The sequence below is a fragment of the Falco biarmicus genome, chromosome 11 (assembly GCF_023638135.1).
Source record: "Falco biarmicus isolate bFalBia1 chromosome 11, bFalBia1.pri, whole genome shotgun sequence".
NCBI classification, from domain to species: domain Eukaryota; kingdom Metazoa; phylum Chordata; class Aves; order Falconiformes; family Falconidae; genus Falco; species Falco biarmicus.
In genome coordinates this window covers 29274893-29286974 of record NC_079298.1, presented here as the reverse complement: position 1 = coordinate 29286974, position 12082 = coordinate 29274893, and the positions used below count along the sequence as shown (strand labels likewise).

General features: G+C 45.0%; 1 protein-coding gene across 3 annotated transcripts in view; it reads left to right on the top strand.

Moving 5' to 3' along the window:
- Positions 1-2304: 2304 nt before the first annotated feature.
- DNM3 (dynamin 3) overlaps positions 2305-12082 on the top strand; it is a 187063-nt gene continuing 177285 nt past the window's right edge. For all 3 annotated transcript variants that reach the window (XM_056355522.1, XM_056355520.1, XM_056355519.1), the window contains exon 1: positions 2305-2507. In XM_056355522.1, the coding sequence (XP_056211497.1) occupies positions 2362-2507 (146 nt within the window). In that variant the 5' untranslated portion in view covers positions 2305-2361. The remainder of the gene's footprint in view (positions 2508-12082) is intronic.

The following is a 12082-nucleotide window of genomic DNA, read 5'->3' as shown; positions in this document are numbered from 1 at the left end:
TTATAAATACCATGGGGCATAACTGAGGGCAAAGTAAAAATACAGCAACACAGCTCTGTGCTCCTGGGGATCATACCTGGTGGTCCCCAGGAAGACAGTTTCTTGCACAGCCCTCTGATGCTTTGGTTTGGGTCTTTTTTTTCAGGTTGATTCATTACAAGAATCTTCTCAATGGTGTCTACTAGTACTACCCATGTTTCCTTTAATTTAGCTGCTCTGAATCTCAACAAATTCAGAAAGGCAGGCTGGGGTCCGCGCTGGGGGTTGGAACAAGCTGCCTGGAGAAGTCAGAAAAAGCAGAGACCTGAAGCTCGGTGCCCTTCCTCTCTTCTTCACTGCTCTCTTGAAGTTGGAAAAATGAGCACCCTTGTGATAACACAGGCATGCATAATGAAAATTTTCGTGATTTTTCTAGGAGGTGGGAAATCTATACTTGGCAGCTTGTGGCTTTTTTCAGGGAGGGGAGCAGGGAAAGTGATTTTTGCAAGTGATGGAGTCACAGGGTGAGTGTGGTCACTTTGCAGCTTTAACTCTGCTTCAGCAGATAAAAAAAGTTTGGTTTGGAATCTTCCCAGACGTGGGGGAATATCTCAAACTTTTCCTAATCATAGACATTTTCTTATTTAATTTTTTTTTAATTGTGGAAGCAAACATGTAATTTAAAGACCTAATGGAAAAGCCAGTTCCCTGTGTTATCATCTCCCTGAGGATGCGCATAGCCTTGCTTCCTAGGCATTGTGTCTTTTTTAATCTTCATTTGTCTCTTGTGGAGATGCGATCCTATTGCCAGGCTGCTCTTCTACTGATATTAATTATTTTACTGAGGCACCACAAAGTGCTCTGACACTCAGACAGGCCCGATTTGGCCAGAACACGATACTGTTCTTCCCAACTTCCAGCCTCTGCAGAACCCATGAACTGGAGGAAGGCCAGGCAGCTACTCCAGTGCCTCCTGGCATAGCCTGCTCGCTCAGCAGTGGAGAAAAAAACTAATCATGCTGCTAATTGGCATAATTATGTCAATAACCCCTGGGCCCCATCTAGACAGAAATGATCGGAAGGCTTTTCCCAGAGGCTGTGATGCTGGGGAGGTGATCTAACCGCTGTGGCAAAACCACTGCTGGAGAAGCCGTCTCTGTGTTGTGCCAATTAAAAACTTTTTAGCCAGAGTGAGAGCAAACTGTTCGTTTGTTTCCAGGGTTAGCAGTCAGGCTGTTGTAGAGAGTGATTTTTTGCACTTATTGAGAGCTCTGGCCAAGAAGTTTTGATAATCCTCCAGATTGTTAGTATCTGTCAGCCCGTGGGATGTTTGCAGTTCCCTTTTGTTTTGCTTTTCATGCTGAGCGAGGCCAGTGCCTGCTGTAACACAGAGGATAACTTTTATCACTGCAGGACTCCAAAGCCTCTGTTTTAGATATTGTGTTGTGACTGCTGCCAGTAATCACAGATAAATCTCATCTCTGTTGTTCGCCTGTGCTTTTAGCTCAGCCTCGGTATGCATTTTTAATTGAGCTCACCGCAGTGATGTAGCTCGGACCTTGTTGTCGCTTCCCAGCCTGTTCCTGAACCACCCACCTGCCACCAGCCCTGCCAGACCCGGCTTCTCCGGCTTGCCCCGACACGGTTCCGGCGAACGCGTGTCTGCGCCTGGCAGCGCTCCCACCCGCGACGGAGCGTCGGTGCCGTTTGCCAGGGCCCCTCATGTGCTGCAGGGATGGATCGTGGTTCCCACTGCTCCTGTTCCCATCGCGGGTGGGAGGCGGGAGGAATTAAGCCGCTGGGATTGCTCCAAAATACCCTGCTCGGCAGATTGGGAAGCGCTGAAGCCAGCTGCCTGCCAGGTCCCATGCCGGCAAGCGGGACCCAGCTCCTGCATGTGCTCCCGGTTTGGCCGTGTTCCCGGTTTGGTGCCAGAGCGTAGTGGAAGAGCACAGGCAAACCTCGGCTGGGTGCCGGAGGGTGGCACAGCCAGGCACGGCCCTGCACCCGGGGCTCACAGGGGGTGCTGTGGACCCTTCCTCTAGCAGGATGGGGCAGCCGGCTGGGGTCGGGGCTCCTGGAGGAGAGGGGCAGTGTGGTGGCCTTGTGAGCTGATGTGTGGACCTGGGCCCAGCCGGCTGCTCCCTGCAAGCTGTTGCTCGGTGCCGGACCGCGGATGGGGCCGCCGCCACCATGTGCAGCGAGGACCCCCAGCCCCGCCGCGGGCTTTGCCCTGCGGTCCCGCACCGGGGGTGGGGGAGTGGCCGCACGGGGGGGCGTGGCCTCTGCGCGGAGCCCCGCCCCCAGCCGGGGGGTGGCCGCATGCGCAGTGCGCTGCCGTTACCTGTCAGCGGCGGCGGCGAGCGGCGGAGCGGTGGCGGGATGGAGGGGCTCATCCCGCTCGTCAACCGGCTGCAGGACGCCTTCGCAGCGCTGGGGCAGAGCTGCCTGCTCGACCTGCCGCAGATCGCGGTGGTGGGCGGGCAGAGCGCCGGCAAGAGCTCCGTGCTGGAGAACTGCGTCTCCAGGTGAGGGGCGGCGGGCACGGCGCCCCGTCAGCGCCCCGCGCGCCGCTCCCGCCGGCGGGCTCTCCCTCCCCTCCCCAGCTCCAACGGCCGCCGCGCGCGCCCCCGTGGCGGCGGGGGGAGGCCGGTTGCCAGCGGGGATGGCCGGGGGGGGACACCCGGCTGTGCGGCCCCCGGAGGGGGCGAGGCGGGCCCTGGCACGGCGGCAGCGCCCTTGCTGTGCGCGCTGCGGGGAGCCCGCCGCCCCCCCGTCGTGCCCGGGCTGGGGGGTCACCCCTTGTCTGAGGGGAAAAAGGGGCTGAAAGGCCCAAATCCTGACTGCGCCGGGGGCTCGTCGGTTCAGGGGGTTTCACATCGCCGCTGGGGCTTCGAGCCGTCCTAATGCGCGGGTGGGTGCTAGCATCTCTAAAAATTCCTGCCAGAAGGAAGGGGACGCCTTCCTGTGGTCCTTTGAGCGGGCAGGCTGGGTCCTTGGGGATCTCCTGAGGTAAATGTGAACTTCACGTGCTGTTTCATGAAGTTCCTGTTGCCTTTGCCGCAGAGAGCGTGAGGGCTGCTGGCGGGAGGCGGTGGTTTCAGAGCGGAGCTGCAGTCCTTAGCCCGTGCATAGGAACAAAAGTGCTGTTGTGTGTCAGCCGTCAGGGAAACTTTCGCACATGGAGGTCTTCGTTAAAGGTAATATTAAGTGCTGTGTCTTGCCACAGCCTGGCTGCGTGTCAGTCTGCGATAGCTCTTGATACGCAGTGTTAAAATACTGTTGTTCCTTATCGCCACTTCAGACTTTACTCTTATTGTGTGAAATGTCAGTTCTTCCTCTTTTCTGCTTGAAGACTGTAGCTAACTGCCGATGTTGACAGTACTGCCGATCTCTCAGGTTTAGAAAGTGCAAGTGAGATCCTCAGAAATCACTATTGGCCATCAAATTACTACAGTTTTCTTTAAATGAGTCTTTTTAAAGCATTATTGTAACCTTTTAATCGGTGTGTCTATGAAGCTGTGCAAAGCATGAGTGCTGAGGAGGAAAGACATCTTCATCTTTTCTTGTCAGTAAAGCTGTTTTGGTCCCTGTGGCAAAGCCTTGTCTGGAGTGGCATCCACCTGGGCTCGGGACTGACTGCGGTGGGCTGTGAGCTGGTGGTGTTCTCTGGATCCACCTGTGCTGGTGGAAGAGGTTACTGCTCCCCGATGCTTATCGCTCCTCTGCTAGACGGGCTGGCCCTATCTGATCTGCAGGCGGAGCTGTTCCGTTCAGCGCAGCACGATCCCTCCCCTGCCGCCTCGATGTGCCTGGCTAGAGCAAAATGTGAAGATGAGCCATTTGTGCTAATCTGGCCCATTTGGACAAGAGGCTGGAACCTGCTGCACAAGTGAGATGTGGACTTTTCTAGGAAGACTTATGAAGAAAAGCTAGGGGCGATGACTTTCTTCATCCACGTAGTTCTTCACCATGCAGCCTGCGGGTGCTGCAAGAGAGTCTCTTTGGAGAAGAGCTTACAAATGGCTACGAGGCAGCAGGGTGTCTTTGGCGCATCGGATCTGTAATTTGAATTCTTTCAACCTGGTCTCGGAGCTCCACATCGTTGTTTTATGCAGTAACTTCTTGAGATACACCACTGGCAGAGTTGTAGTACCTCCTGACTTGCAAACTCGGAGCCTATTGCAAATGTGACATTAAAATGCATTACTTCGAAGCTATTCCATGAGACTTAAGCAACTATGTTGTACTCATGCCTTTCCTCTAGACCGAGTGAGTATGTGTGGCCAGCAGATGTGTACTTGCTAAGCTGTGAGAACTTGATTGTGAACCCTCAGAACCAGATTAATGAACATCCATGGGACTGGAAGAGCATTTTGCTTGTCAGATCAGCAGACACAATGGTGTGGCTCTTTTTAGTGAGCCATAGGACATTCCTAGTTTTATGGGATGATGAAGCTGCTGTGTGCAAAAAGAAGTTTATTGCATCCATATCTGTCTTAATATGGCATATACAGGTAGCATGTCTCATTGTAGACATGTGTTGCACTCATTTCTTTTTGTTAGAGGCACATTGCATAATGTGTGATTAACAGGGTGAACGTTAACTAATAGTAACACAGCTTTGAAACTCACATCAAAATAAAACAGTCCTAGCATTGCTCGGAAGTTTGAGCATTAATTCTCACATTTTTTGGTTTGGTTTTTCTTGTGGTTTGTTTTTTGTTGTTGTGTTTTTGTTTCTGTTGTTTTTTACCACATGAGTCATTATCATCAGTAGATTTTGAACTCTTGACCTTCAGAGAGGCATTCAAGATCTCCTCAGGAGTAGCTGTAATTGGTAAGAGGAAGCATGCTATCCTCCACGTGGAGGGCAGGGACTTGCTACAAGCCAGCTGTTGGTTGACAACCTGAGTATTTGTTAAGTGGAGTTCTAATGAGGTTAGTAAGGTTAACTCTAGGATCAAACTGCTGTTCTCTGCTGCCTGTAGCCACTAGACCTTTGAAACTTTGTGCCTGTTTCAGTCCTCCATGGGGTCTTTGGTTGTGCAAGGATGACTTTTTTTTTCCCACTTGGACAGAGGAAATCTATTTTCTAGCTTGTGGGTGGTATCAGAGTAGGAGCTTCCTTACAGAGCCTAACCAACCAGGAAACATGCTGGGCTATACTGCGTTACCCACCATTTAGTTTATGCTTTGCCATAGTTTTTCAGAAGGGTTGTGAGGAATCTGGCTCTGGCATAGTTCTGTGGGCTGGCAGATGGTTCTGGAAGTGGGATCCAAGTCCTCTGATTTCTGAAACTGCTGAGTGACACGCATCCATTGCTGTCCCCAGGATAGCTTGTTTAGGTGCACACAGCATCCTTAGTTACTCACATCAGTCAGTGAGTACATTGGGATTAGATTGCATGTTTCATCTGCATTAGAGCTGGTGTTGCATGAGGATTGATTCTGCGTGTTTGCTTGCTCCAGGAATTTGTGACGTCCAGAAATACTTACGTCCTTGTAGGTTGGCTCCCAAGGCTGGAGTTTGGGCAGTGTCAAATCTCCCAATGTAGCTGTTACTGTTACTATTTGGGTTAGCACCTGCTAAGGTATTTGGAGAGTTTGCTCTTCGCTTACTGCTCCTCTGTGTGTAAGAAGACTGCTGCTTTTGGTCATCAAGGTCTGTGTTTGAAGGGTTTCCTCTCAGGATTCTGGTTATATTTAGATGGGAACAGAGATTCCAGAGAGCACCTGGGGACAACAGTAATTTCCATTTATGGGTTAGACCTTCATGTGTTCCTAACGGGAATTCATGGCACTTGTTTGAGGAAATGGTATTGACTGAAAAGCAAATGCTCTTCCTGCCTGATTCTCTTTGCCACAAGAGTAAATGTGCCCTTAAAGTACTGACCTGGTGTTTGAAGCAAAGAATCTAGTGCAGTCTTCTGGTAGAGTTTGGTGGGAGAGAGACTGAAAAGTGCCAAGGGGAGTCAAACATCTAATACCAACAGATTGCCAGTGGGGGACAGGCACTTCGCCTGGTCTTAGTCCTTCGCTACAGTTGAGTATAGGACCATGACCTTATACGTTGTTTGTGCTTTTTAAACATCTTGCATTTGATAATAATAGGGTTAGTTAAAACTAATGGCAGGAAGCAATCCTTGCAAACTGTATTTGGAGAGAAAGCATTTTCTCTTATTTCATATATCCAAATGGGCCTTTAAGATAACTAAAGGCACAGATGGCAACCTACCTTGTCAGGGCCTCTTTCTGCAGATTTGAATCAGAACCTTATTCTTACAAATAGCTAGAAATTAATAATTAGATTTCAAAGCTGAAAACTCTTTCTTCCCAGCTTAATATACTATAATCTGCATGTGGCCAAATAATTGTTTTATAAGAGACGTGTACTCTTGTTCATAAGCCTGTCAGTCATCATCAAACAAGCACTTTCGTTTTAAGAGCCTGAGGTCTGGTTTTGTAATACAGCTTTTTCATCTGAGACGCTTTTGATAATCTTACGGCTGATGCATGTTGTATAGCTATTTATTATGACACATGTACTATTTTTTCTTTTCTCTCCACCCCCCCACCCCCCAAAATTACAATTCCTTGTGCACTCAGCTCATTCTTTTTTGCTTGAGATGGCGGTTGTGAAAAGACTGCATTGAGTCATTAGGGGAAGAGAAAGGACTTTAAATCTGGCTGTTGAAACAGAGAATTTCTCCAAAGAAAGTAGACATGTACCTAGGTTATGTGCTTCCTGAGGGAGATACAGTTAAAATTGGTGCAGAAATTTTATTCTTTTAGTTACTAGTCATCAGCAGAAAAACTTTTTTACAGATTCTCTCCTTTTGTGAAACAGGCATGAAAAAGCTAAGCAGCTGGAGATCCAAACTGAAATGTGGCGCTTTGTATTCCTTTTTTAATCTTAAGGATCTTCTGGAAATGAGAATCAGCCACTCCTTTTCCTGACTAATTAAGCCATTGTACAGCTGCATTGAGTGTATTAGTCTAGTTATCAAAATATTCTGGTACACTGAAAGCAAGAATTGTTTCTATGTATTCCATTAAATAGCAGCAGAAGCAGATGAGACGGTAGCTCATTTACATTTCTTCCCCAAATATATTCTTACATTTAGAGGGTGCAGAACAAACGTGGCCATTTAGGTGGGATATAGATGGCCTAGTTCTGCCCTTAACTGTAACTCTATTGTGGATTTTAAGTTTATTTTCCTGAGAATTGATATATGCAAACTAAAGCAAATGTGTAATTAAAACCAGAAACGTAAAGAAATATGCTGGTTATTCCCTACCCCCACCCAAAGTAAAGTAAAAGTTTTCCTCTAAAACTGCTTTGAGGATCCGTGTCTCTTATTTCTGGTATTTAAATTTTACCAACTGAAAGATTTCTTCTGTTTTAAGAAAAGCTTTGCTCTGTAATGAGGCATAGTATTGTGAGCCCTGACCTATATTCTGGCATTTAAGTTCAATGTATCAAGCAGTTTACAGATATGCTAAATCAATAAGTAACACTTTAACACTTTTGTAAAGAGTACCAGTGAGAATACATATGCATTGGGTCTTAGTATAACTTTGGCATACCATGTACAGTTAGGGCATTGTAGTGGTTAAGTGAACACAAGTTTAGTATTTGAAGTCTGAGACCTAGACTTAAGAAAAACCTCAAAGCCCTGCAAAAAGTGACCCTCAAAAATCCCAGTCTGGTCTTGAGCTCCTTAGGAGGAATCAGTGCTACAAATTCAGTGGCAGTTGCTACTGGAAGTTCAGTCCATCAAGGTACTGAAGGTGACTGCACATCTCTGACCGTTTTTAAAGGTGAATCATCATCTAGTGAGAGGTTTGTGTGGGTTTTTTTCTTTTTCTTTCAGACCATAGGTATTCACTTCTTAACTAAGTTTTCCTGATTCTTAATACAGAGACAGTTCTGAAGATTCAACAGATTGTCTGACTCTGCAAGCTGTTATATAACGTTATAAATCCCCATACTTGCCGCCCTCAGGGATGAGCCTGTACCCAGGGTTTTGTAGTGTTGAAATCAACAAATAACAAGCACCTTTGTTGTCTTGCTGTTTCTTGATGGACATTGCTCCTGCTAATGTTTCAAGCTTATGTTATTTTCTCTGTAGATGAAATGGCAAACAAGGCTTTCCAGTTCAGATAAACAGATGTTAATAATATGATTGTTTGGACATTCACCTGTAAACATAGGGAGTGATGCTGCTATGGATTACAGCTGTGAAGTAGAAGTATGGACGCTGTTGTCTTTTCTGCCACCGATTTACTGTATGACCTCAAACTGGTTTTTAAACCTTACCTGCATCTGTATCCACATGTATATGCCTCGATTCTTTCCTCTGCCTTAACTGTATGTAGAATTTATATTTTTATTCCTTTATTTTTAAGTTGCTTCTATTTCTAAAGGAAGAGGTTAGCATATAATCTTAAAATCAATGTGTGATAACTGTGATTGTAGTGTAAAACTTGTTATGCATTTCTCTGCTTTGTGTAATGGCTGCTTTAGATATATATATGGCACCAAAACTGAGTATTGTATTCTGCTTTCAACAGCTGAGACGTAACAATGCTTCTTCTTCCCAAAAAGGGACCCTTGCTGGTGTTTAGCTTGTGCCTCTAACTTCTTAGTTGTTGAGAGAGAGAGTGTTTGTGGTATCCATCAGTTAATCAGTGAGCAAATTGATTATACTCCTTTATGTATTCATGGGTTTATTAAACAACGTCTGCCTAGATTGCAAGCATAAAGGAACAGAAGCCATTTTTGCTTTTTTCTTTTTTTTCTATTTTTCTGTTTTTTAAAACAGTGCATTTCAAAATAAGGTGGCCTAGTAAACAGAAGCCTGTGCACTCACCTTGTTTGCCATGCTGATGTGTAGTGAGTTACTGGGAATCCTTTTAATGCTGGGTGTCTGCAGTGTAAAGCCTGTAGTGTAAATATGCTGAGAACAGGAAATGAGCATTATTTAACTGTGACCTTGCATCTTTTTCTTCGGCAAGTTGCATTGAGATGAACAAGGCAGCATTATTGAACTAGAGAGGAGCAAAATCCCATTTAACTGCATGCTGGGCTTTGATGTACTGCCAAGTACTGTTGTCTGTGATAGCCTCTGGGATGCAAAGGAGACTCTAGCTGTAGATAAGAGAGGTTTTCAGCTGAAATGTCTAGTGATAATGTCAGCTTTTATAATTTGTGTGTGGAAGTTATGCTTTTAATTCATTACCTGGCATGGTATATCTGCATCCTGGTTCCTGTGCAAAATCACCATGATTTCTTCCTTCACATATGCAGGAGATTTACTATTTGCTGTAAGACAGCTAGGTTTCCACTCTTGTAGATGATACAATTGAAGCTAGATTAACCTTAAGCACTTGGTACTTTGTTTACTATGTACAGTGCAGATGCCTAAGAATGCACACGTATTTATTCAGTGGTGCTTAGCTATAGAGGGTGCTATATATATATGGTCTGTGTATAACTTGCTTGCAGAGAATGGGCAGGGCTCTGTGTGGCAAGCGTGAGAACAACTGTAAGACTGCTCTAGCCTCTGCTGCACGACAGTGGATGAAATGGGCTATGTTCCAGATCTGTTTGGCAGCCAAGCTGGAAGCTGCTGAAGAAATTTTAGCATAATCCATCAGAGGCAGTGTTATGCCCTTGCATGCTCACCTGTTAGTTTGTTCAGGTGCTAGACAAATGTTGACAGAAGATCCCCAATGTCAGATCTGGGAAACAGGCTGGAAAGCCTTAGGAGTCTGGGCTTGAGACCTCCAGCATTATGACTTTGTTAGCGTTCGGGGAAGCATCATCATCAAACACTGTTTTGGTCAGACTTTTAGTATCATTTTTTCTTGTGGTAATAATTCAGTTTCTGGTGAGCAAAGAGATGGGAGATTGTGGCTGATACCGAATTTCAGTATTTGGCTACACAGACTTTACATTGGCATAGACAATATATTTGTTTGCACATGCTGCAGGCTCAAAGCAGGATAAATGGCCAGGTAAAAAAAGGATGAAATGGCTAGAGACGAGAAGTTGTTTGAGAGACTTGAATCACTTGTTTTGGAAACATCCCCCTTCTCCCTTCCTTCTGTAATTGTCTCTCTATAAATTCAGGCTGTGTTTATACTGCAGTTCCCATTGTGTATGCATTCTGGAGGGAGTAGAAGAATTGTATCCAGTTACATTCTAGCTCTGCAAAATAATGTGAAATGGCTTATATTGTACCAAGAAAGGTGATCTTACAGTTTGACACCTTGTTCGCCACAAAAGAGGTAAATGTATTTTCACAATGCTTTTGAAGAGGCGAAGTTTTTTGGACTTGGATGTGACGTAGGTGGTTGTATGCTGTACCACTAAGTAGTCTGTGTAGATGGATATGAGTTCAAGACAGTGTGATTTGGGAGGAAGGGCAGGAGCTTATTTTGTCTGTGTGTTTGATGGCAGCACTGAAATTTGCAATATCTAAAATTTTTGTCATGACAGAATCTTCAGAGGTGAATTATTTGCTATATGCAACTAATTGTATAGTAGTTAGCTGTTATGCCTGCAGTGTTGGGGACATGTTGTTTTCTTTCTGATCCTTGCAATCAGATTATCTTTTTTTTCTGTTTATATCTGATTATATTATGGAGGAAAATGTTTTACTCAAATCTTTTCTAAAGAAACATTGTTAATAGTATTTGGCAGATGTGACTAAAAAGCCCCAACTTCTATTTAGAGTACTGACAATAATTTAAAGTGAGTGAAGAAATTTTGTTGTTTATTTCTTGTATTGAGATACAAAATCTTGATGCATTAGTATTCATCCTGAGAATGGATGGGCTTTTATGCACCAACATCCTATGCAAATTAGTCCTTTCCTAAAGGCAAATGTATCTGATTAAGGAGAATACAGTTGTCCTGCAAAGTCTGTTTTATTCTTTTCGACACAAAAATTCTGAGAATTGTTGGGGGGTTTTTTGTGTTTTGTGGTGCTCCCCCCTCCCAACCCCTGCTTGGAACTGATGGAGAGCACCATTGGGCAGGAAATAGCAGAAGCTTTTGTACAATCTTAAAAGAGAAAGAGGAAAAAGGGCATTTTCACAAATGGAATTAGGATGATGCAGCAAAGTTTTGGATGCCTGCCAGGGAGGACAGATGCATCATGCATACAGTGGCTTGCCGACGAGACTGCACATTGGCAACTTCCCGATCTGTTAATACCGCAAGCCTACAGCCTGAGCATAATCACTGCAAACAGAGCAGCGTTCATCTTACCACTTTTATGTTTTTGCCTGGCAAGTTTTCATAGCTGTGTATGGCAAGTTTTCAGTCCTATAAACATTATTGAGACTTTAAAAGTTTTTATCACCTAAGAGATTTTTATTTTTTTTTAATACTAGGAAGTGCGTTTTCTTTCCTTGCTTCCGTGAACAGGCTTCCTTTTTTCTGTGCAGGAATGCAATGGGAGATACTGTCACTGCTATCAAAATATGATGTTAGATGTGGGGTACTAATAATGGTCTGTGCCTTCTTACATGGGTGTCCCTTACTTCGGAGATTCTGTTGACTCCAGTTGTCTTTAACAGACTTTAACAGACTTCACCACTGGGACTAGAGTAATTTTTGGCACTGATTTTCTCATAGCCCTATAAAGTTTACTTTAATGGGGGAGATGTAATGATTTCTGGTTGCTTATTGAGTAGAAATGCTGCTGCTACTTAAAGAAAGCATCTTCCATATATTGAGAGAAGTATAAAGACAATGACTTCTAAGCCTGCTCTGTCTCCAACCTTCTACATGAAGGGGAAATCTCAAACTTTGCTTTCTTGCCTTAATGGTGCCAAAGCTGTCACTGAACTTAGCTGGTAGGGAAGTGCCCAGCTAGCGTGACTGAAATCCCTTGCCATCTTATTTGAAGTTCTTCAAGGGCTTTTCAAAAATACCTTGTTTCTCACCTTTAGAGTCAATGCTCATCGTATTTCCATGGTTAGATCTGCTTGGGTGGATTGTTTTGTACCGTTCTCCTCTGTTTTTATGTATAGTTGGTCTCAACTCCATAAAAGGGTGAGGGATGAGAGACACAAAGAGACCTTTTAG